At 41.2% G+C, this 26,507-nt stretch overlaps 2 protein-coding genes across 3 annotated transcripts; both read right to left on the bottom strand.

The window, feature by feature from the left end:
* Positions 1-818: 818 nt before the first annotated feature.
* On the bottom strand, positions 819-11,174 carry LOC115593448 (adapter molecule crk-like). Its single transcript, XM_030436961.1, has 3 exons — positions 10,639-11,174; positions 7,937-8,535; positions 819-5,620 (listed from the first exon to the last, which is right to left on the bottom strand). The coding sequence occupies exons 1-3, from the start codon at positions 10,856-10,858 to the stop codon at positions 5,486-5,488; spliced, it is 954 nt and encodes a 317-aa protein (XP_030292821.1). The 5' UTR covers positions 10,859-11,174; the 3' UTR covers positions 819-5,485.
* A 1,477-nt stretch (positions 11,175-12,651) lies between these two features.
* LOC115593405 (smoothelin-like protein 2) lies at positions 12,652-24,664 on the bottom strand. 2 transcript variants are annotated; one of them, XM_030436898.1, is made up of 14 exons: positions 24,505-24,664; positions 23,478-24,374; positions 17,632-17,692; positions 17,379-17,528; positions 17,121-17,279; positions 16,857-17,024; positions 14,965-15,174; positions 14,701-14,841; positions 14,457-14,519; positions 14,279-14,336; positions 14,032-14,157; positions 13,819-13,933; positions 13,336-13,487; positions 12,652-13,212 (listed from the first exon to the last, which is right to left on the bottom strand). In XM_030436898.1, the coding sequence occupies exons 2-14, from the start codon at positions 24,018-24,020 to the stop codon at positions 13,086-13,088; spliced, it is 2,073 nt and encodes a 690-aa protein (XP_030292758.1). In that variant the 5' UTR covers positions 24,021-24,374; positions 24,505-24,664; the 3' UTR covers positions 12,652-13,085. The 2 variants fall into 2 exon arrangements, with proteins under 2 accessions (XP_030292758.1, XP_030292757.1); XM_030436897.1 differs by having other exon boundaries at positions 17,623-17,692.
* Positions 24,665-26,507: the final 1,843 nt, after the last annotated feature.

Below are 26,507 nucleotides of genomic sequence, written 5' to 3' on the forward strand. Positions count from 1 at the left end.
ATCCCAAATTTTGAGGAGCGTATAATTGATAAATGTAGATTACAAGTCTCAAATGTCTTGCACGATTAGTTATAACTCACACTTTTTTTTTTTTACAAACGTAGTACTAGCCACGGTGGTTCAATAAACTGTAGGAGGGTTATAGAAGTGTACAGTAGACGATACAATATGACTGCAAAAGAATTCAACCGCAAGAGACATACAGTACCTTCATTTATCCAGAGAACATACATTTCGGTACTCTAATAATCTCTTCATTTTGTTCTTTTCTGGATTTATTTTACCACAAATCTGTTTTGGTGGTTCATGAGACAAATGTTCTGTACTAGATGTAAACGGGCAGAAAATCTTGACTTGAAAAGCTGGTGTCACTTAAAGGTGCAATATGTAAGAATAAGCCACCTGGGAAATTCATACTCTAAGCAAATAGGGGAAGAATATGACCAGAGTAACCGCTAACTGTAGCTGCCATCTGCTAGTTCGTTCAGTTGGCCATGCAGCCAGCAGTCGGATTCGTTCCCTCTGCCCGAGCTTTACTATCGCCTTTTGTTGTAAGTAGTGCTAATACAAGACAGGATGGGTCACAGCTAGCAGGTTAGCATGCTAACTTAAAAAGTTAACACAACCTCAACATTGTTGTTTCTTCTTATAATGAACATTTTAAACTGAAGCTCTTACATATTGCACCTTTAAGGTCACTTGTAGGAGTTGAGTGAAAAGCTGGATCAGACAATTCAGCATCAACAACAAACACTGACTTTAATTAAATGGATTAACTTCACACCATATGGAGACAGTAATATAAAGCCCAAACAGACAATCTGGTACATATTTTATTGACTAAGTATATGTACACATTACATGCTGTGGAAAAAATTAAGAATGAATTTTTAACTTCAAATAATATATTTTTATAAGACTTTGACATATTGTACTCTTTAAAAAAAAAAAAAACTTTTTCACACGTTCTGGTTTCTTTCAAAGTCAAAACAAAAATATATGATCACTGTAAAATAAAAGGAAGTCAAAAATGATTTGGCATGAAGAGAGCTGTAGAGGAGATAAGGTGCATATTGTAGGATCAACAGTGGTATCTGAAAACATTGAAAAAAAATTTAAAGCATTCATTGGTCGTTAACTACCTGCAGTGGGACAGCTGAATTAAAATAATGTCATGGAATTGTGAAATTATCCCTCAAAGGCAACAATGAGTGGGAGTTATGGGAGCAATACCCAATGAACACTTTGCATAAAGGCATTACAACAAATATAAAAATAGGATTTAAAAACTTTATAAATTAAGTGGTACCACTACAGAATCGACAGACCAGTCTTTTATTGTTCATTCGTCACCTATACCCTCATAGGAACAATGTAGTTACATTTGGCTGACTTTTGTGAGAACATTTAGCACTAAATGTGCTTTCTAGGCTCAAATAGTTCATTTAAAAAAAGAAAGATAAAATATAGGGGCTTAGAACTATTACATGTGTTTATAAGCATATACAGTGCTGTATATGACCCACGGATGAACATATTAAAGTAATAAAAATATGGCATTAATGTGGCATACAAAAATATCTTACCTAATTTGAGTATCAATAACGAGAAATGGAGGGACATTTTTTTTTTTTTTTTTTTACAATTTTATAAAAACATTGTGAACTCAAGACTACATTTCATGATAGCAGTCAGAGGCCAGATGAATAAAAAAAAACTTAATGTAGGTTAGAGACAAACTTTGTGTATTCATATTAATGCAGCAATATGCATCTGCACTATCTTCCATGTGGTTTATAAATCAAATTGTACACAGATTTCCACTTTTTCATTTAGCTTAGTGGACACATATTCATCTGTGACTGTTTGCAAATCAACACCTCTATTGGCTCCAACTGTCTTAACACATTGTATCGACAAGAGCAGCAAAATACCACAATTTCACCACATATCAGTTGCAATTGTTCTCCAACAACATACAGCTTGGATAACTTTAAGCACATGGAGGACACTGAAGGAATTCATATTAATAAATGTGCCACTGAATGCATCTATGATATATTTTTTTTTAAAAGGCCTTCATAGGAAACCATGCTGATGCTATTTTGATGTATGTGTGAGATGTACAACTTCTTACCATACAGTCTGTACAGTAAATATAATAAACACTGAGGGAATATTTGTCCATAGGCATTTTTTGTTTTACAGATTGGACCCAAGGGCATGGTTGAGCTTGTTATTATAAGCCAAGCGTGCTACAGCAGCTCAACTCTGTGGGGAGATTTCCAGCCATTTTTATGGCGACAAAACCAAGTTGACCTGTGGACCATTTCCTGCTGCCGGCTACCTTAGGCCAAACCATGATGTTTTCTTAACCCTATCCAAATGGTTTTAGTGCCTAAACCTAAAGCAGACCATAAGCACAGCGCTGTGACGAGAGAAAACTAGAAAACTGAACCTAAACAAACATAAAGAAGCAATGGAAGAAACACTCTGTAGTTTTACAGAAATGTACTTTTACAGAAATGTACTTAGCAAAGATTTATTCTGGCAATCGGGTTGCATTTAAGATAGGTCTTTTTTGGCACCAGCTCCTCATCTGGCATGTTGCTAGCTATTACTCGCACTGCTTTGTCTACAATATGTCACACAAGAAAGAGCCACGTGAATAAATATTTCAAATCAGTATATCTATCCAGCTGGTTAGATCCCTCTATTGGCCTGTTCTAACACCATGGATCTGATGAGGTTATGTGAAGTTGGGAAACAGAATGAACAGGCTATTAAATCCCACTACCCCTAATAATTCTCCTCGGAAGTAGACTACGGGTGCCTTCAAGATAGATCATGATCTAAAATAGTCAGATTCCCCACCTCTACCATAGAGTTTGGAAACCATTTGGCTGCATGTTCATATTAAAATATCAAAAACAATACTGACTGACTGATCCAGATTTGGGGCCACTGATTTCCAATAACACGTCCCATCTTTTGCGATACCAGACATGAGGAAGAGAGGATTTATCCTCCCAGCTGACTGACTCCTTTGTGTCGCTGAAGTTTGCCACTCACAATGTTCCTGCTGTAGTTTAACATTTGCACAATACAAGAGGAATCAATTGCATTAATGTATCAGTGGAGAGTTAATACACAAAACGTGTAACCCAATCTTAGCTTGATGTACAACTATAAGACTATGATCACAGAAAACTGGCATGTTACCGCCATTTGCAAGTCACCTAATTATGTTACACTTAGTAACAATGGGGACAATGTTAGGTAGGAAAGCCTAAAGTGGTGAGAAAGGCATTCTGAAACAGGATGTTCGAAAATGCCATTTAGATAAGGAGAGTAAAATTCCTACAATAGAAATAAACCATTTTATGGTTTATTTTCATGATGACATAATGCTCAGTGGGCCAGTGTGAGTTTGCAAAAGCTTTATGTGTAATAATAGCATGTGTATTTAATGAGGAAACAGCAAATGAGAAACAATTACCATATGAAGTGACATAATGTCTGTTTTACGAGTTGTACATAAAATGCAATGGTATTAGTGTTTCAGGGCGGATTTGATCTGAAAAGCTTCATAGAATGACAATGCAATAAAAAGCCTGCTGGAAGACAAAAATAAAATCCGTCAACCTTTCTCCTCTCATCTTCTAAAACTGCCTCAGGGGATCGTTTCTACTCCTTGAAAGGATGCTTATTTTGTTCTGTCACATGGCTGCATTTGAACTCATCGACGTTGGCGCTGAATAGTGTTTCAAAAGAGGAACATAAAATAATAGATGCACAGTCTCTGGTAACAAAAAGTTAACGATAATCAAATAACGAAGGAAGAATGTTTACAGTATTTAGCATGTAAGGTGTGTGTGTGTATATATATATAGTCAATTAAATCATAATATTTTCCACTTTTAGTACAAAAAAAGAGGACTTGGTTTGTAGTGTGGGATGTAATAAGTTGGTGAAGTCGTCTTGGCGAGGAGGAGTGTCGTCCTTCTCCACCAGACAGGAAAAGTCTTTGCTCGTCTCACTACGAGGTTCACAGTCTAGCACTACAAAAACTCACTGATTCATGATTCTGTGAGAGTGTTTTGTCTCCTGTGTGCAATCGATTCTTTCTCCCTTCTGTGTGTGAATGAAATGTAGTGGGTGGGGATACACAGACACCACAGGAACGGAAGGAGTAGGTGCTGTGGATGTGTGGTGCAAACTTCAATACTGGGCTGGAGGTTTGTAAACTAGGGCTCGACTGATACCGGTTACTGGCGCCTCATACTGCCAATTCTGGATCAAAACCATTTCAAACTGGCAATTGTCCTTCCTTTTCTTCTATTTATTCATATCAAAATTAATTAAACTCTTCAGGGAAAGAAACATCACTGCCTCGACTAGTTGTTGATCCCAGAAACCACCCAAACATCTAACCCAAGTTTGCTTTCACAGCTGTAGTTTGGTTATTTCAGTTTAGACTAAAGAAAACAATTAAAGATTGTTGCTTCTTAGTGCTGGTCCATTTCCTGATATACTAAACTGACATATTAAAACAGGCAAATAAGCAACATTAAGGGATATGGACTGAGAGTTAGCTCAATGATTGGACAGATTTATTGATTTTGGTCATCCTTTATCATCTGGATATTTGATTTCCCACAAAGGGAAATCAAATATCTCTGCACATGATCCTAAGAGCTCATGAAGGCATAAATGGTTGAAAGAATTATTTAGTCAAGACTACAACTGGATCAGATGTTAGAAATAATTCCAGACAGGTAGAAACAGGATGAAAAAGAGGTGTTTTGCAGGGGGTAATTCTTTTGTGGGCTCTACATTAAATAATGAAGAATTGCTCAAATACATTGAAGACACGAGCACAACACACCTCTCATTTAACTCCTTTTGAAGAAGATCCCTGTGCTGATGTGCACATGTTACCATGGTTACTATGTGATTAATGCACATCACATACTGTAGGAGACCATCTTAATAGATTCCAGGCAGCAAATGGATTTAATGGCAGGTTAGCTTTTGAATTTCAGTTATCGATCTCTGTATTGGATGCACAGACATGTAACCGATTTATTGTGGGTTTCTTTTAAATGTATCCTTAATAAATATTCCATCAATAAATGATGCCATCTATCTGAATACAAAACATGTTTCATTTTGTTTTGGAATATCCTCGTTATGCTGTAGTTGAGGAGGAAGCCAACAGTGTGTAATGCTTACTGTAAAGAAGGTTCATATAGGCAAACCGATATCAGTCTGACCTTAGTGTAAACTTTTCTAAATGACATTAGGTAAGATCACCCAACAAGTCTTGCATTGGCAGGGTCAAGAGTCCCTGACCGGTTTAGCTCATAGGTTCATATACTGTGTGCTTTTATCAATCTTTTTCTTTCTGAGGATGACAAAATGGCCGAAAGGAGAAGGGATGTGCTGGACACTGTCGAAGTGATGATGGGAGTGCGTTTGTTTCTCAGCTCTCGTCTTCAGGGTGGTGTTGTTCCAACAGTCGAACGTGGGTGAAGGGAAAGTGGCCTCGCTTGCCTTTGCACTCACCTTCCCACTGGCCGTTCACATTGATCTTGGTCACTTTTACCATGTCTCCCACCTGGCAAATGACGAAAAAAGGAGATATATAAGGAGATGCAATACAAGAACACTTTCTTCATCTTTCTCCACTCAAAGGTTATTGTAGGTAACTAAAAATAAACCAAAACATCTTAGGTTATAAATATACAAAAAATACCCAGAGAAAAGTAAACTAACTTAGATAATATTATGTACTTACTAAACTACCACTTCAAGTATTTATAGGTTTAGTCTTTGTCAAATTTGTAAATGTAACTAGCATGAGGAGGCATATTTTTATCAAGACTGACATCCCAGTCTTGATAAAAATATGCCTCCTCATACTTGTAGTGAGCATGACTGTGAGTCCATTGCCTTCACAGAACATTGCGTTGTATTGTAATAACTAATTTGAAAAAATACAATAAAACTTATAGTGATATTTACTAGGGGTGTGCCAAAATATCGATACTAAGATATATCGCGATATTTCCTCTCAGGGTTCTCCCCAGACGGTGGAACAGCGGCGCTGCGCCGCTATACCGCTCGGTAAGCACCGCTATACTCCGCGCGTGACAGTGTCGAGCGTCCGTCCGTCCGCCGTCCCCCGGTTGATGGCTAGGAGCTCCCGGCTGACGGCGATGAGCGTCCGTCCGTCCCCTGGCTGACGGAGTTGATGACCGGCTGTCCGTACATCCGTGTCTCCCCCCCCCCGGACTGACGTTGACGAGCGGTGACAATTTTACCTAACATACCATGTGAACTGTTAGTCCACCGCTGGCATGATTGGTTTGTTGGTGTATGTTATAGCCTGACCTTGGTGTTTTAATAGAAAAATAACAAAGTCTCACTACAATACATACAAACTCAATCAGGGCATTGGTAGTACAGCAACTCCAATGTTTCCGTAAGGTAGATGTCGTCACGAGCTATGTCGGGTTCTGACATACATGCCCTTAAACACACCTTCAAAGCTGGCCAACTATTCCTCCGACTGGGAAACCAATATTGAGCACAACACCAGAACCATTTGAATTGTCAATGAAATCAGATAAATTTGTTAATTAAGTTGTCGGGAGAAAGCTACAGCAGCTTTAGTCCAGATAACAATATTATATTCACCTTCTAAATCCCACATCAGTCACTTCCTCCCTGTTGTGTCTATTTTACTGGCAGTCCTTCTGATGCAGTGGTTTCATTTAAAAGTTTTAATGAGTGTTTCCTCTGTTAGAAGCTAAAAACAGATGAGGTAGATGTACAGAAAAAGTAAATTACAGCAAGCAGATGAGCTGCCAGCTGAAAATTAGACGCCAATTGCTGTCCTTATCTACAGTGGGAGCATTGTGTACAGCACTGTGAATCGTGACTTCACACTGTTTCCTACACATAGTCTATACTTTGGCAGGCTGCGAAAATATATTGTGACCTATTTTAACACCCCAGCAGGGGTTCGTAAACACTTTAATGTCATCAAGTCTGCTTCATCTCACACAGAAGCACGCATATACACCATCTTCCATGTTTTTTTCAAACAAAATGGAGGCTCATAGGCGGTAGAGAGAACATCTAGAGCCACAACAAGTGACATCTGAGGAATTTAAGAGATGGCTGTGTTCAGCAATGGTACCAACCAGCACTTGCCCAAAGGTAGATTGTGAAGATAGATTAAATGTATGTTTGCTTTAAAAAAATTAAATTAAATTCAGCTTTAGCTTTGAAATCTACTCTTCAGTAGCTCTCCAAATGTCCCAGACCCACTGTACATATCGATGGGAAGAAGTTGGGAGAAAAGCAGTGACAGCTACCACCACCAAGAATGACCAATATTATTAAAAGATTATTTAAATCAAATAAAATTTTGCAGCTCTAAATCTATTGTTATCAGGCTAGGCTCATTAACCATCAGCTTGCAGTAAACAGTATGGATGTCAAACTGTCTTCATTACCCTCCAACATTATCTGCATTTTATTTACCAATTTGAGCATCTATCTGTTCCAAGTAAACATCTACAAACAACAAAGCTAGTTTCACTGGGCTTCGCTGGTAATGAATGTACAATGTAACACTCACATTAATCCAACAGGCAACAGTGTGTACATAAAGAGAGGCCACTGTAAAGGATCTGTGTCCACCTTTTCTATAGAGCCATCTCCACTCTGAGTGTCTTCATGTGCACTGTCAGCTTGCATTTGTAAAGATACTTTGTGTGCATGCTCACATGCATGAGTAAGCCATTAACAATGAGGACAATCTAGACTGCCTCAGCCGAGACCAAAAAAAGAAAACAGAGAAAAGAGGTTAACAGTGAATGGAAGGACAGCCTTGGAGAAAATGAATGGTGGGTGGGATTGATACCTCCAGAGCGAGCGCAGTCTTGTCGTAGGCGTTGGGCACCCTCTTCTGAATGGCTCGGGCATAGACGGGCCCATTCTGTAGGTTAGGGAGCTGAGCATTGACCACAGGCTGAGCATACTGGCCCGGATCCCCCAGAGGATTGGCCTGAGGGGCCCCTGTTCCATCTGTGCTGCCTGCTACCCCTCCAACAAGCCCCCCCTGTCCAGTCCCCGCAGCAGGGGTACCCAGGCTGGCACCAGTGGGCGAGGCAGGCCGGTACTTCTCCACGTAGGGCACAGGGATCATCCCGGCTCGGCCCTCCTGGTTAGCAGCATTCCACCACTGTTCCTCTGGCTTCTCCAGCACACGTAGGATGTCGCCCTTGCGGAAGGGAAGGTCCTCCTCATCGTTGCCGGGGAAGTCAAACAGCGCCCGCACGAACTCTGCCTCATCAGGCTGCTGTGGGACGCCAACGGAGGAGCTGAATCCTGTGTGCTTGGCCTTGCTTATGGGTTCTATGAGTGTGGTGGTGTCCAGGTAGTGGATCTTATAAAACTCTAGCAGAGCCGGCAGCGCTTCAAACTCCTGATCCCCAATCCGAAACCGAGGAGGAGCCACACCTGGCAGACGAAAGGTGACTCTGTTAGATTGCGGATAGTAAAACATCATAGAAACATTCAAATGCCACAATCACAATTACAACTTTGTATTCACATAGCACGCAAGAAGATTAACGGTTGACTGAAAAGTCCAACCACATCCCATCGAGTGCTAGGTTTGGGGAGACTATTAGGGGATGATGAGTCTCCAGAGGCAGTCCTAAATGATCCAAAAGTAATTTTATACCATTGTATGGTAAATGATTTGCAAATTCAAGTCAGAAACTACCTGTAAACACAAAAACCTGAATGCTGGATGGGATAATTCAGTGATTTAAATAACAGACAACTCAATGCCATGCTGCTTATTCTTGCAAAATCTTACGAATCCAATTTTGTCAATAAGCAATTCTGCTTGTTGGTTTGCAGCAGTGTCAACAATGACTTAACACAACCGTAGATATTAGAAGGACAGTGAAGTCAGCAACATCAACATAGCAGACAATTATTATTACCATAATAATTTTCCCCTCATTATAAAAAGGCTTAGACTTCATATTTACAGGAGGGGGCTGGGAGTTCTTTCCATGAAAATTTCTACATGTTTCACATTTATAAAAAAATGCAATTTCACATAATTTTAGATTATTATCACCATATCTGTGACAAACAGTTGGAAAAAAGGTTAGAAAAAGCCAGAGCAGATAATAGAAACATCCAAAAAGCTTAAGGATAAAACTTGCTAAAGAAGTCCACTAAGGACCAACTACAACCATTAGATGTGTCATTTTGTTAGTTCTGATTTTCTCATGTTGACTTTAATTTGGCTTAAGTGGTGCCCAAATCAGCTGGGGTGCTGCTGAGGAGAAACCCTGATAATATCATCCAATCTGGAGTCGCTTTAGCCTACATCATTTTGAGTAAACACTGAACACTTTTTTAGCATAAGTCAGATTTCATCACAATAATTGGTTCTGTCTAATCGTTGGCTCCATATTTCCTTCTGATTCAAATAACAGCCCAAAAACTAGGAACTGTTGCTACACTTTTATTACTTACTTGCTTGTGATTTTAAAAGAATTGTGCACACAACTACTTGAATATTAGTCATATTTTCTCTGACAGACTGGGATGATGTAGTTACCACAATGGCCTATCATTTGATGGTTAACTGTAGGGTAACACAAATTAAAATGGCCCAGAAAGGACAACGAGCCACAAGCACAGCAGCAGACCTGTTAGCAGGACTATGTATGAGCAACAGGGCAGGATCACAGACATTCCTGAAACGCCAATCTGATCAGTCATCCTCCAGTTGTGACAGCCCAGACTGCCCAGTTCATTCAATCCCTGCAGCAGCAGCAGCCCAGCCCACCTCGCTGCCGCTGCCCGCTGAGCTACCGTCCTGCTGCCTACACAAGGACAAAACACCGCCTCAACCCTCAGTCAGAAAAGATTCATAAATGACCCCCTGTCTGGTGCTCTAATAAATCAAGCCTGATAAGTTGTTGATAGCTAGCTAGCTAGCTAAGCACCAAACTCCATTTAAAAAGTAGCCCACTTAACTTTACGATGCTCATACAACAAAAGCACACAATTTGTACATTAGCATTACGATTTCATTTACGTTACCACATTCAACTGATACATTTCATACATGTGGATTAGCCGCAATAAAGCAAGTGACATATAATTTCAGTCAAAAGTGCTAAAACTTAACAGACTCCTCTTCTCTACCTATAGTAGCTAGCATTAGCAGTTGAGCTAGCTAACGCTAAAGGGTCCAAAATACTGGGCGGTAGCAAGCAGTGTGAAAGTTTTCAATTTCGTACGAAATTGTGAACATTATCATATTGTATAGATGCCGATGTCGAGAGTGCCATCCGAAAACACATAAAATGCTTAAACTATTGTGATAAAGGGCAGGTATGTTTTACGTTTTACCTACATCAGGTTAAATTGTGCCATTCTTGACGGGCGTTTGGCGTGGCTAGACGAAGCAGTTGGACTAAATCACAGCAAACCACAATTAAAACGAAAATAAGCGTTGAAACGTTGGTATCGTGTGAACATGTATAGCAAGCCAGGTCAAGTACCTTCCTAGGTGAAACAATTCAACATTACCTGAGCCAGATTGCCGGTTGTTACTGATGCTGTTGATTATATAATGGGACACTTTGGAGTTCTCTGAAACGGACAGCACGTAGTCTCCAGGGCTGGTGATTGAGTCCCTCACCAGAAAAACGCCATGTCTCTGTCCCTGTAGAAGAGAAACTGCGTCCTGGCGGCTTAGCCGTCCCCAGTACCAGCTTGCACGGTCTTCGGCATCAAAATTACCAGCCATGGTTGTGAAATTCTGTCCGAGGCTTGAGGCCTTTCCCCGCCGCCTCTCCCTATCCGCAACTCATACAAAAACTTTGGTTGACTAACGCTGCCCCTGGAAATACGGTATAATTCCGCAGTTTTAAGCAACTTACTCAAATAATGTCACGACGTTTACAGTGACGGGACTTCTGTTGTCTCACAAAACTCAAGAGCCAACAGCGTAAGCGCTAAAATGAGAAAAATATTTAAATAATCAAAACTAATGTGCAACAAGAAACTCCGGGACTGAAATGGCGGATCTGGGGAAAAGTTGACCTCATCTACCGGAAGGGATGCCTGGTCAATGGGAAGCGCTGCGTTCACGCCCCTTAAAAAATGTGTAGATACGAGGCAACGACTCCTCTACCTCCCTTAAAATGCAGCATTTCATTAAGTTCCTTCAATTGTTTATTTAGTATGCAATTCACACTTTTATTCTCTTGCAGAAAATCTTTCATTTCTGAGGAATCACTTAGAACAATGTGGCAGCAAAAGGCAACAACGTGAGTTTCTCTCATTTATGTACTAAGCCGTAAACGCACCATAATTAAACTTTTCTGCAGACTTTGGCTCTTACCCAGATTTTAAACTGCTTACAAACACGCATTTATGAGGCATAAGGCAAGGTTTATGTTTAACAATAATAATCAATTTTTAGTTGTCAAATTTTTTTTTTCTCAAATTGTCAAATGAATATAAAATTCAAGGGTGACTACAAATTTGAAAAATGAAAGTACACCTAAAATGCATTGTAGGTCAATGGCCTTTTGCACTGGGCTACATTCGGGCTACCAGTAGATGGCAATGTACACTCCATTTAATGAACCTTTTCCAGGCACATTTTGCATGTAAATCCACATTTTTCTAAAAGTGCTAAAAAAAAGCTACATAAACAAATATTCCATCCACCAGTCCTAGATTTTCATCATGGGTTCGCAAACTTGTCAGCAGTGAGGATCTTCTGAATTCTTGTGAGAACTTAGCTGTTCAGTTATGGGTTGACTCATGGATGATAAATAGCCTGGTTTCCCACACCATCCCCCTTGTCTTTATTACAATCACATCATTGCATAAACATGTCACCACCTCTCATTTTGCAATACTCACACAGAGAGAGATGTTTCCAGTAGAGTTGGAATTAGGCTAGATGCTTTGTTGGGGAGTGACTTTAGATGATATAAAACATGAAAGTTCACACTAAAAAAAGTAGTTTGCAGTGGTGGAGGAAGTACTCAGATCCTTTACTAATTATTATGGCTCCTGCATTAATACAAAGAAGGATTTTACTGTTGGAGTTGGAGCCAATTTTTAACCATTACTTACAGGACCGCACTTAATGATTATTTTATTTCTTTTATTTCGTGTTTCTATTCATCTGATTGTTCGGTTTGTAAAACTTCAGAAAATAGTGAGAAATGCCCACACAATTACCCAGCGCCCGAAGTGAGTTTTGTTTGTCGTTTTTCTGCACTTTCAACGATATCTCATGGTCTTCCTTGCAGATGGATTAATGTATGGAGGTTTTTCTTGACCTTATACTGATGAGCATGGTGTGATTTATGACTAATATCATATTGTTTGAAAGTCTGAGTCAAATATAGCCCGCAGTCTAGGCGACTGTCATGTCAACTACTCTCAACAGCACCAGTCTGACTGACTGGCCTGAATGTGTCACACAATTAGTTGAATTACTCTCAGAATTCTACTTACACTTCACCTCTTGACCATAATAGTCTTTGCAGCATTTTACCACAATTAACAATGCTAGGAAAATACTATAAAATTGCTTTATTTTGCCATATTTCAAGACTCAACCTGGGCAGGACTCCAGTTTATTGTTACTGGAACATCTCTACACTGGTTGATAATCATAAATCTTTGGTTTGTAACATTGCACCTGTTCCCAAACACATCAGCTACAACAAATTCATATTTCTTTAACTGAGAGGTAACCTTCTCTTCTTTGATTACAGCATCATTGAACTGAGAGCTACATAAACACCTGAGAGCCACACACATCACAATACATGTCATAAGGTAACTGCATTTTAAGAATCAGTGTCAGCTGTGAATTCTCAAGGAAAACTGTTGAATACACACACACTGTGTAAAACCAAGGAGGCTCCACATTAGTTGGCTCATTCAAAGTGTTCATGGCACGCTGTGGTTAATAACATCTAGGCTGTGTAATCAACTCTGATACAGAGTTACTCGAACTTCTTCAGGTGGTTGTAGAGGGACTGGACGTATGTGAACACACACATGGGGTCTGGCTTGTCCCCCATGACCAGCATGTCCTCAACCTCGATCAGACGGAGGCAGTCAGCCTGCTCCCTGAAACAGAAACGTTGATGGTAAAAGTGTCAGATTTTACAAACACAGTAAAAGGTATAGTCACCAGTATAGGCTACTTCTTTGTGGTCCCACACTCTTGTAAAAAATCGCTCAACAGCTTACTCTGCGGTGGTGAAGGCCAGCTGGAGGTTGTGTTTGCGGTTTGCAGCGTCCAGCGTGTTGTAATCAAACTCCAGAGGGAAGAAAGAGTGGACCAGAGCACAGAACGCCATCCCATCACTCCAGCTGGACGAGAAGTTCTGGATGTCTATGTTCTGAGAGACGGATGATAATGGCATCACGTTTAATCTTTCACATACATTTTTCTCTCATGCATTCATTCCGTAGTTTCATTCATCTTTTCTCTACATTGCTGTGAGATTGTGTAGCGGGAGATGAGAGAAAAGCATCTTGGGAGCTACTTTACGATCATTTTGTGTTTTCTGACCCATTGTCTTATTTCTTCAAGTCCCTCTTTTGGCAACCTAACAGGATTTTTCAGGAAATTAAAAGACTTTTCGTGCCTTACTTAAAACAGTCTTTTAAATGACATTTTTAAGGAACAGAGTTTTTATTTTTGGGTGAAAAAAAATTCCATTGTCGTACCTGATAGCCAATGGTTTTTGAGCGGCACCACTCCAACAGGATCTGTTTTATGCCACTGGCGCTGGAAACTCCAAAACTCTGAGAGCGCTTCAGTTTCGGCTTCGAATCCTTCGGTCTGTTGGACAGAAATACAACTCACTGTTATGTGATATCTGGGATGATATCTGAAGGTGTGGACCAGGATGAAAATGAAATCATTTTAAAGACACTCACTTTGTAGGCTCTGAGTTCATCCTCTCAAACATGGCCCGTTTGGCCTGAGCCCCATTGGAGCGTGGGAGTGTTTGTGATTTTATCAAATCCTGCTTAAACTCTACCCCACCTGTCTTGTTCACTTTCCTGTGGAAAAGAGAAAACAGTGAAAATCACATCAAACTGAAGCTGCCATACATTGAAAAGATATTTCCATTGCATAAAGGCAATCTAAGAATAGTTAACAGGTTTCGTGGGCACGACTTACTTGTCCAGATTAGGTGAGAAGCCAGATTTTATGATTGATTTGGAGGGAAGTAATTTTTCTGCAGAAACCACGAAAAGAGGAGACATGTAATGAGATTAAAAGACACAAAAATGAGAGGAAAAAAGCTTTGTAAAATGACTTATATAACCAGCCCTATTGAGGGTTTACTATATTTTACCTGCAGGCTGAGGAAAGCTGACACTTCTCTTTAGACTGGGACTGGGTGTCTTGAGAATGGGTACTGATTTAATGAGATGAGAAAAAAAAAAGGGGAATGATTGGTAAAATTAAAAGTATGGAAAATAAAAAGATCTCATAAAATGTGTAATACAAAGTGAGGAGGAATGGAGATTAAAAAAATAAACAAGGAACTTCCCATGACCTTTATTCGACAGACAGATCCTGTCCTTGATTGAACTCACCCCGCTTAAAGGGATATTCCCCGGGTTTCACGGCAGGATCCTGTGACACTGAAACACCTGAAGACTGAGCTGTGGTTGACGACTCTGTGTTGGACGTGTTCGCGGCGGAGAGAGTCAAGTGTGGCTTGGGTTGAGTGGCATCTAATGAAGAGAGAGATAAAGCACAAAACTGTTACTGTGCGTACACGAGTCAACAATTCAAGCTTGCTTCGATGATCATTTTGTATACCTTCCCACATTTCAATATCATGGAATTGTCCTCACCATGTTTGAACGGGTATATGCCTCTCTTTACCGTCGGTGATTCAGGTACCGAAGGATTCGGTACAGCAGCTGGAACCTGATCGGGCTTGGATGCAGCGGAGGTCTCAGAGCTGTTTTTGGTCACAGCTGTGAGAGGAAAATGGGCCTGAGACACAGAACCCGACTGCTCCTGGGATAGCTGCGTCCTCGACTCCTTTGCTAGGGATGTAGCTGCACAAGCAAAGACAGAATGGAGCAATCACCGGAAAAAAATCAGGGATACATGGAGGGAAAATAAAAAACAGAAATGTAGCAAAATCTCCTCCTAAAAAACATTTGGCATTGAAATATGAAACAGATCGCAGGAGGAAGAGAGGTGGACTCTGTGTGTACGTCACTGATGCTTGGAGCTCACGCGCAGTTAAAAGTGAAGTTGAAGATGCCGACCACATTGTCATCACCGTCTTGTTGTTGCTGTTTACATTCACTCAGCAAAAATGTAATAAAAATGTGTTCACGTTTTAGCCTAAATAACTGTACATGTGTTTCGTATTATACTAAATTATCTTGAAATACCGAAATAGCTGAGGTAGCATGTGAAATACAATTCCTAAAAAAGTTCAATTGACAGGCCTGAAAGAGGAATAAGTGATAAATGGAATTGAAGTGGTAGTTTAGTGTGTTTTTTTGGTAAATATGGCGCCTTAAGCGGTTTTGAAGCGCAGTTGGAGAGTGAGTGTCGCTGAGAGCGGTGGTGAAGTATCATTGGAAAAACAAAAGAGGGAAGCAGTGGAAATGTCTGTCGATGTGTGAGTGAAGCCAACAAAAGGACAGCAAACAAAACGTAAAATGAAAAACTAGAAAGGGCGGCATTTCTGAATAAAATGCGCGTTTTCTGACTAAGAAGCTAAATCTAAAAAACGCAAATAATTAAATTAGAATGCTTTAATAATAATGAAAAAAAGAAACACCAAGTCTGAACTACAGCACCTTTAAGTTTGTCATTTATTTTAGTTGATTCCATCAGATTATCACCCCTGAGTATTTCCCATCATAGCAGCACATGTCATACACTATCCTTGGTTTGTGCAGCTAATATTTCAACTCTAGAGAGCTGCGTAACTCAAGGGTTGAATTCTACTTGTCTGTGTCATATTTTTTCAAAGGAGTAAAGAGAAGCATGCTCGTCATCATTGGGTTCACAGGTTTAAATCGCCTGGATGTTCACTTCTTCTGTTTAGCCATATTCGAACTGGGGTCCAGAGTGGTTCCACTAGAGGGCAGCACCAAAATATGTTGGTCACTAATGAAATGTAATTGTTGCTAAATCTGCAAACTACAGCCAGGTTAGGTCCCGCATATGTATGAACCGTGTTTTTTTGGTATATGTTTTGAAATTCTTGCACATTTGAAGTCTATTTGACGGATATTATTATGGATATAATGAGGTGCGCCAAAAACGTGTTCCCATTTATTCTGAATTTTCTCCAGTTCTTTTAAAATGCAATAAGAAATATGCACACTTTTATTTCTTTAATTTCTTTTAACACCAGTGTATATGGGCTTTTTCCGATTTTTCATTATCTTCAGTTCTATTTTTTTCAACAAGTGAGCTTCACTGGTGAGGAATCGGGTCTTATCTTTTCTTTATTTTATTTTTGTGGTAACGCTGAGAAAAGTTGATCACAGTTTTGCATTGAAGCGACTTCTCCCTGCACCTCAGGTAGCTGTCTGTAGGATATAATCCTGCCCTCTTTATTTAAGATAAGATTCACAAAATAACACATTTTTCAAACATTCATCCTATAAATATCGGTTTATTTCATAATTAGATATTTGATATGAATCCCCAGGATATTTGCTGCGACGTAAGTGCTTGAAATTCACATTCTTAGCGTTTGTCAAGGACCGACCTCTTACAAAAGGATATTCCCCTGCCTCTCCTGTTGGAGCCTCTGTTGGAGAATGGACAGCTGCTTTAGGCACAGCTGCTGGAGACTGGGCAGGTTTCGCAGCAGACAGACTCTCAGGACTGAGTTTGCTTTTCATGGCAGTGACAGGGAGATGAGGCTGGGGTTCATCTGTAACGAGTGATGTGTTTGTTTATAGAAGCAGCAGATTCTTCACAAATGAAGGAGTACATTGATTCACGAGACAGAATTCGATTTGCTGCTCACCAGATTTAGCGGGAGTCTCGACTGACTGTACTGGAGTTTCTTTTGTTGCTCTGGGAACAGATGCAGGAGAGTGAAGAACAGCTGGAGCTTCACAGCTGGACTTTTTCATTGCAGTGAGGGGAAGATGGGGTTTGTTCAGAGGACCTGATTCCTCCTGGTCTGGAAGTAAAAAAAAAGATCAACTGCATTGCCTCCATCTCTGAATATAAAGCATTACAAAAACATATAATGTAACTTGTAGAACATGAACCAACTGACCAGGTGCGCTGGAAGTTTCCACGTTGGACTGAACAGAGTCAGTTAAGGCAGAAGACTCTGGACTTGGCTTCATGGAGGCGGTGAGAGGCCTTTGAGACTGAGGAACGGCCTCAACAGTTTGGACTGCATCAGAGTCCGCTGACGAGCCTTCTGAGGAGACACAACCAAGCATAACCACAGATGAGGTCAGCTTGCTGGTGAGGTCAGTTCTCTGTGTGGAGAACGTCTCAGACGATGTGCGTACCTTGTTTACCATTCTCTCGAGCGATCGTGGCAACGTGGGCATCACTCTTCTCTCCTTTGGCATCAGTGCCCTGTGCAGGAAAGACAGGAAGTAAAAAAAACCATGAAGTTCTATTATTTAGTGACTTTCATGAGCAGAACTGCGACTGGGTGCACCTGGCTCTGTACTGTGACGATGATCTGCTGCATGATGTTTGCAGAATCATCAGGTTGGAGGGAATCCTTGTACTCTTCATACAAATGAGTGAAGGGCTAGCTCATCTGATGTTTTCATCATCGATCACTGATGATGATGTATATGTGTGATGAGGTTCTTAATTTGACATTCAGGGAATTAATCAGACGCTTTTGTCCACACAACTTACAGTAATTCATAAATACATTCATACACTGATGGCGGTGGTTGCCATGCAAGGTGTGGACCAGCACATCAGGAGCAGTTTGAGGTTCAGTATCTTGCCCAAGGATACTTCGGCATGCAGACCAGGGGAATTGAACCAGCGGCTTTTCGATAACAAGACGCTGGCTCGTCTTAGTAGAACGCAAGTTCTACTAAGACAAAGAAATGATTTTTGATTTCCGCACAAATAACAGGACACCACCAATTTATTTATCAGGGGTGAGGAGACAGGCTCTGGCATAGCTCTGTTAGACAAAACCTTTTAATATGAGGTGTGTGTTTCTTACACTGCTGTGTATTTATATTTATATTCTTCATTGTTAGTGAGGACGTGAGGCACTGTGTTGTTAAATGTGCGTCTTTACAGTCAAAGATGCACATTTAACAACAGAAGGAGAGAGAGAGAGAGAGAGAGAGAGAGAGAGAGAGAGAGAGAGGAAAGAGAGTGAGAGAGAGGAGAAAGAGGGAGGGAGAGAGAAGGAAAGAGAGAGGAGGAAATAGAGGGAGAGAGAGGGAAAGGGAGAGAGAAAAGGAGAGGGGAGAGAGAGAAGGAACGGAGAAAGAGGAGAGAGAGAAGGGGAGAGGAGGCAAGAGCGAGACAAGGGGAGGGAGAGAGAGGATGAGAAAAAAGGGGAGAGAGAAAAATGAGGGAGGGAGGAGCGGGAGTGATAGAGAGAGGAGGAGAGAGAGACGGAGAGAGACGGAGGAAGAGAGAGAGGGAGTGAGACAGGAAAGGGAGCAATAGAGAGAAGAGGAGAGAGAGAAGGAGAGAGAGGGAGAAAGAGAGAGAAGGAGAGAGGGAGAGAGAGAGGAGAGGGAACAAGAGTGAGAGAAGGAGAGAGGGAGCGAGAAAGAGAGAAGGGGAGAGAGAGGTAGGGAGAGAATGAGAAAGAGGGGGAGAGCGAAAAGGAGGGAGAGAAGGAGAGGGATGGGGGGAAGGGGTGAGGGAGGGCGAGAGGGGGGAATAGCTGTGGGAGAGATGGGAGGTGGGGGGATACAGCAGCCACAGCAGTAGTAATAGCTTTACTAATTGAGATATGAATAATAATAATCGTAAAAGTACATTATTTTATTATTAAAATAATGGGTAGATTGTATATCTATATTGTATCAAAACATTGTATTGACACCTAAGAAAAGGATCTGAATACTTTTACCTCTGATCTGTAAAAGAGAGGAAAACTGTTATAAGTCTGAAGAGGAATCATAAAATAAGACAAACCTAAATTAAATATTACAAGAAACCCCATTTCCTCAGTAAGCCATTACCTCAGGTAGGTAAATGTGTTATGTAAGACACGCGGCTGACTGTCTGTTGCTATTTGTACGTCTGCCTTGGTAACATCACTCACTGGGTTCAACATTGATTCGCCCACAACAAACAGAGACGGTCTTTTGTCTTTCAGACTGCTGCATGCTGTGGAGCTAAAATTAATTTTAGGCCTTTATCATCTGAGATAAATCTGTCCGTGTGTGTGTGTGTGTGTGTGTGTGTGTGTGTGTGTGTGTGTGCTGACTTCTCTAAATGTGTGATCTTCAGCTGTTAACAGTTGAAAACATCTCCTCTAATGACAGCTGTGGCCAACAAACCCATGTTCCCACTGAGAGGCTATTTTAGATTCTGCAATCAGCCCCTTTGCAAGAGTTTCCGTTCCACTCCTCTTACATCCCAATATAGCCTCAAATGGATGCCTCGGAAATCAGTAAGTTAGCCCGAGCACTTCAAACAGCACCTAAGTATATCAGCCTGAAGCTCGGCCTGCGTTTGCCCCCTCTCACACCCCCACAGAGTCTTTCGCTTTCCAGACACACGCGGTGATCTAGCAGCGACGTAATACAGTCATTTCAGCCGGTCCGTCAACTGGTCGTCAGGAGGGAGATTAGCACCATCGTGATCTGTTGGCTCCACCGTAGCTCCTGTAGGATATCACAGTCTGACTGTCTGACCCTGTTAATCCCTCCAACCTCTGCCTGGGTTTACCTTCATACCACTGTGGCTCTGTCTTGGAGACGTGCAAACGTTCTTGAGTTGGAGACGGACAAACGCATAAACACTGGCATGATCATTATGAGAGCAGTGAGAAAACACTACCGGCCAAATGGTTTTTATCACCATGGAGGAGCGACAGAAGCCAGCACTGATACAGTTATCATACTGAGCTTTTCACAACACTCTAACAGTTTTTAGCTTTTCTTCAGCTAACAAGTAGATGCATACTGTGCAGTTCGACAAGAATGACCCAACTTTGAGACATCTAAAACACCAACCATAAAGTTTAGAAGAGCGTTGTAGACTCTTTTAGCTCCTTATTTCGTTTTTTACGGCACATAACTTCCTGTTTTGGCTCAGCCTTAGCGCTCTTATCAATCTCATTTTCCTGCTGTATTGAGCGAAAAAGCTCAGGACCGAACACACTACCACAGACAAAGTTAGCAACCAGCTGGTGAACACAGACGAGGATTTAGCAGCCAGACAATTCTCGGGAGCTGGAAATCAAACCAAACTAAAAGGAGACTTTGGACTTTGATTCTTCAGGCAGACGCAAAAACACAACCCTAAACTAGATAGGCACTCGGTAAAGTGCATATCTCAGCCAAGGCACAACAGTCTGTTCTCACCCATAGATACCAGACACCTGATTTTTTTCATCAAGATCATCAAGATCATCAACAGATACTGAGAAAAGAAATCCTTCCTCTAGATCTGCACCAAAGGTTATTGGGGTCTATTCTGGGATCGAGACTGGTCCTCCAATATAAGTTTAGTGAAAATCCATTGGGTAGTTTTTGTATAACATTGCTGACAATCCAACCAACCAACGAACGGACACCTCCCTAGTCCTAGTGAAAATAGTTGAAATATGGCATTCACTTTACAGAGTTATGTGTCTTTTGGTTAGCCCAAACTCGTTTGCCAGACCACCCTTTGTTTTTCTTGCAGAATCTGTGCAAGTTGAAATTATTGCATCGCAGTGGCCTCAAGTAACACACAGATTAGATTTTCGAATACTAATACGGTGGTGTCGTTTGTAGTCCTAAAACGTGGAAATCTGTTTGCTAACCCTACAACATAAAATACATCATTAAATGTCCCACAATTAAATTATAAAGCACTTAGGTGTCTTAAAAACAGCAGTTGCTAACAAGTGGCTAAATGCGACTACACACGTCAAATGTCATCATGTCGAACACAAAGACTCATTGGCACACTAGACGCTCTTTACACAGTGCAGTCTGTTTACAGCCCAGCATTAGCTTTCCATTTGATTTATGCTTTAAAAAAATCACAAAAGCCTTGTTCATCTGTGAAGATTATCTTGCTGAAGAAAACGTGGAAGTATCACAAACTTGTGTTTGACACAGGTTATTTTCAGCAATAATCCAATCAAATATCCCATAGGCTTTTTGTCGAGGGGACCAAGGCAATGCTAGCTCCTGGGTTAGCCTACAAAAACACGTCATCCCCACACCTCCCTATATCTGTCAGCAGCACCCTGACATGCCAAGGAACCTTAGCACCTCTGTGCTTGTGTTCAGAGGAGGAAACTGTCAAGTGCTTGGCTCCCAACAGACACACCTGACTCTCTACAACCTCCTTTTCCTACTCCACAAAGTTGTGCGTGTGTCAGGCATTCGAAGCATGTGTGGATGTACTGTACGATCCTTCCAAATGTCACTGCATAGTTCACTGTGGAATCAACCAGGTACATTAGAACATGGTGTCACATCCAAAAGATCAGACATGCGTATGAACTGATCTGCCTTGATCCATTGAGACCTCCATGTGAGGACGTGGATAAGAGTGAGGATTAGACCCCAATATAAATTTAACCTCCGGCTCCAGCCTCAAACATCTATCTGGAGAGCAGCGGTGATAGCATCGGCAGCCAATACTATTATTAGATACTATCATATCGTTATTTTCAGTTTTCTAGGGTCATTAACCTTGAATATCCCAATTACAGCCTTTACCATCACAGTGATTAAATCCTTATATTGGGCATCATGGATTTAAGAACAACCCTGCCACCACACACACGCATTTACACACTTTAAACCCTTCCCTACCCCCCATCTCAGCCCTCTGCTGCTCATGACCCTGTTTTTTGACAGCAGGTCCTCCAAAGGGCACATGTATTTTTGGGGTTTGGACTGAAGCTCTTTGGAGCCTCTGCAAGGTCTGTATCGACTCTCGACAGCCCCTGCAGCTTCCTCCTTGGAGACAGGTACAGATGTGAGGACCGCAAGTCTAAATGATCAGCTCCTGGTTGATTTCCTTAAAGCTATAAAGTCCTGAAATTGTGGAAGTGAAAACAGGTCAGCAGTCAGGGATATAGCTGACAAACCGGGACAGTATCCGACACGACACTGCATGCTTCTGTCCATGTATTGTGTTGCATTTTTTATGACGTCACTCACACGCACCCTCTGAAGACAGATAGGCTATATAAATAAATCTCTGTGCCCTAATCACTCAGGAATCTTGCTTCACAGCCAATCCAAGTCTCAAATCTCCGAATGGAAAGTTCAATTGCATCTACATCCCTGTCAATAATACCCCCAACCCCACACACCCTGAGAGGGACGACCAGCTGTCCCGTAGAAACGCAAACCCTACCGACATTCCTCTGCGCTGAAATCAGCTGGTCCTTTCCCACCCATCAGCCCTAACCCTCCGCTCTGACGTAGCATGGTTTGAGATAAGGTGGCCATCTGATTCATCACTTAATGCTCAATCATCAACATCAAAGTTGTTCAGTTTAGCTCTTTTGATGGCAGCTAGCAATGACAAGCATCTCATGTTGCTTCCAAGCGGAAGCCAATAAATCGACTGTCTGAAATATGGACGAAGCTTGCAGGTCTGAAAAGTGAAGTCTGTGCCAACCTGCATTCTTTCTAATGGCCCGCAGGAGCAATTCCACTGGTTTCAAGGGGAAGTCTGATTCTATGTAAGCTTATGAGAAAATTAGCCTACTGCTTACTTGATTTATTACCTCAGTCAGCAGTTTCCAGATGAGTTTATGGTCTCAATTGCTAGTTTTAAGTCTTCTTCATTGGAGCATGATGTTCATTTCGTAAATCATGGTCACATTTGGAGTCAAATAGATGATAAGGCAATTTCAAACTTTGCTGGTTCCAGCTTCTTAAATGTGCATATCTCAATCCTTTATGAAATGTCTTTGGGTTTTTGGACTGTTGATTGGACAAAAGAAGCATTTTGAAGATGTCACTCGGGGCTCTGAGGAGTGTTATTTTTTTCTAATTTTCTGGACATTTTACAGACTCAATAATAATCATAATCCACTGATGAATCTGTAATTACATTTTTCAGTTGCTGTCCTACGGACAAACAGATCCACTACTGTTGTCCATGCTGGTATCCCTCTTTTGTTGCAATCCACGGGCGGGTATTCTTTAAATTGTACTGTTTGTAGAAAAGGAGAATGAGTACTCACATTAATTTCTGCATGTCTCTTTGCTCTCCATGGAGGTGGTGCTCGGGTGTAGCTGGGAACTGAAGCAGGAGCAGTAGCATTGTTCCATCCTTCACTCCCACCTGACCCTGATGGATCGGAGAATGTGGAAGTGGATAGACTGGACTGGCTGCTGTCAGATCTTCCAGAGTTGACCAAACCTCGCTGCTCCTCCTGGGTCTTGGATTTTATCTGTGCATGTCCATTCTCTAAGCTGTCCTCCCCATTCTTCCCCTTCACTTCAGCAGGACTCCTCTCATTATTCACCCCAGCGAGACCCTCCACCAGGCGGCTGAGGGCCTCCATCTTCGCCCTGAGCTGCACATTCTCTTCCTGCAGCTTGGTCACTGCCCCGGCCAACGGTCCGTTTGAAATGCACAGATCCTCAATCCTCTGCTCAATGCGCTGCTTGAAAGCACTTACATCCACGTGCACCTCCTTGATGGCAGCTTGCAACGTGGCCTTGAACTGAACCAGAGCCTCGCTTACCATCGCCTCCTGAACACTCTCTGTTGCTACATCCATGGCTTCTTTCTCGACTCTCACCGCCCCAGAAGTTAAATGAGTGATGGGGTGGTCAGTTCAGAGCTCAGGAATCAAACCTTCAAATCTTTCTTGTCCTTTTTCAGTTTGTTCTCTGATTCTCGTCCTTCAAAGGTTTTGAGTTCTTGACCAGGGGGTTTACCTACAAATTCTTTCCCTCTGAAAAACTTTCAAAGTTATCTGACACGTTCCATTCCACTTTTTCACCAAAGCTGAAGATGCGAAAGGGTTTTAAAGGCTGATCAGGGTCGCAGGGGGATTCCTCTCACCGGAGTCCCATCAAGATCCATTGAGGACGTCTCTCAGTATGCGTCTTCTCTTACTCTCCTCTCTCATCTGGTCAAAGTAAGAGCAGTTGTTATTTATAAGTCATGGAAAAACTCATGCACAATGTTATCTTGGGAAAAGAGGCATGGACAGATCAGGTTCTCAGTGCATGCGTGAATTGAGGAATGATCAAACTAACCTTTCGAAGGGTCTCCAGCTGAGGTGGCAGACGATTTTGTTCCGTCTGCCTTCGACTATTTGTTTCCTAGATGTCCACCCCCGCTGCCCCAGCCCAGTGTGTTGTCTGAGCTATCTGCGTCTCCTGAGCCGGGGAGCAACAGGTTCGCCTCTGTATTTTGGGACATAAAGGGGGCGGGGAAAGGTCTAATAGGGAGGAGGGGCCAAAATTATTCAAATGTTTTCGTGTAGTTTTGCTGCTTGTAAAACGGTGATACCAGACGGTGCGACGGCAGGGTCCCGGGGGCCAATTTCAAGACGTTGAACGCCTCAGTCAAAGTGAAGACAAAATTCACTCTGAAAGGGATTTAAACATGAGGAAGCAAAAAGGCAGCATGTTTTATTCGAAAAAAGTTACGCACATCAAGACTGTGTATTTTGATACTGTAATAGTTTTTGAAATGTAATATTTTTTATTCTTATATCTTATGTTACCTAAAAACGCGAGGTAGAACAGAATACGTAAGAGGAGGTCAATTCCATGTTTATTGTCCATATGTTAAGTCTGTGGACCAGTATCCATAATTGGTTCGAGCCACTCAACCTTCATTTCAAATTCTTACATTGATAGATTTTAAACACAAATTATTTTGTAAGGTAAAATATTTAAATTTAAATCAATCAAGACCCAATTTGAAATTATTATCTTTATTGTTTAGATATTGTAAAGCCAGTTTCTTTGGGAAAAGATCATTGTAATTATCAATTCAATTATATGAACTGCTGCTGGGATCCAACTAATCTTTATTTCATTGTACTTGATTTATTGATTTTTTTTGTGAGGATATGTTGTGTGTCATCCTATAGTCAAGTGTTTATTGTATTTGCCAGTCAAATGTAATAATTAACAAAATAACAACAACAAAACAACAACAACAACAACAACATTAAACAACTCAAGATATAAAGACTCTTAGATATTGGGTATTCTTTACTCTTACTTTAAATCTAGAATTAGGAATATTAAGAAAAGACTTTTATCACTTTGGCATCACCTCATATTTAAGAGTTGTAGGTTTTTTTGTCATCTTTATGAAGTCAACACTGATTGCACAATGTAAAGGTTGTAGAATAACGACACGGACGGCGTTTGAATTGGTTCCCGATGAACATAACTTCACAAGGCAATTTTGTCTGCCGCCGAGTGTGAAACCTCTCTGACTGGTGATCGAGTCAGGCAGACTACCTGCTATTGCTTTCACATCTGCTTTCACGTCTCCATTATCAGATTTTAGTTGTTTTTGTGAGTTGCTATTAACATGAATGATTGCGTTAAATTGGGAATGTGATATCATCTAATATCGATCTAATGCCCCTGTATCGAATTGAATCGAAATTGTATCGCGGCAGACTTTGTGATATCGGCAGATATTGTGTCGTATCGTGACAACCCTGATATTTATTATTACTGTGTTATGACTTACCTTCAGGATTTCATAAGCTGCCTCTGTTTGTTAAGATTCCTATGAAACAGCTTGCATACACATGCTGCATTGGTTGACATCATACAAGACCTCAATGATAAAGATATGGTTATTATTTCTTGTGATTTACATCTTACCTGTGAAGAAGTATGGTTTTCTGAAAGTGATTTAAAGAATCATAGTCTGGCTTAGCAGATGTAAGATTTATTAATCAGTTTATGCATTCAATTAGTGGAAGATAAACAAATAACCTTCACCACGCCCCCGTCCACGTCTCTCTCTTTTAAACCGTCTTCCCTCCGGCAGCTGAGCGGCTCAGCCTCAGGTGTCAGTTTGAGTCAGCAGTGCCTCTGGGTGGTCATGACTTCACATTACAGCTGAGAGTTGACCTACAGGCACCATGAGCATACAGAGACACTGAACCCTTCCTAAATGTGCACACTTCTAAAAACAAAAGGGAAGTGCAAAGAATGTGAGAAGACTAAGTGCATCATTTTTTTTGTGTTTTTTTTTTTTATCTGAAGCAGACTCAAATCCCTTC

The sequence above is a fragment of the Sparus aurata genome, chromosome 13 (assembly GCF_900880675.1).
Source record: "Sparus aurata chromosome 13, fSpaAur1.1, whole genome shotgun sequence".
Lineage (NCBI taxonomy): Eukaryota > Metazoa > Chordata > Actinopteri > Spariformes > Sparidae > Sparus > Sparus aurata.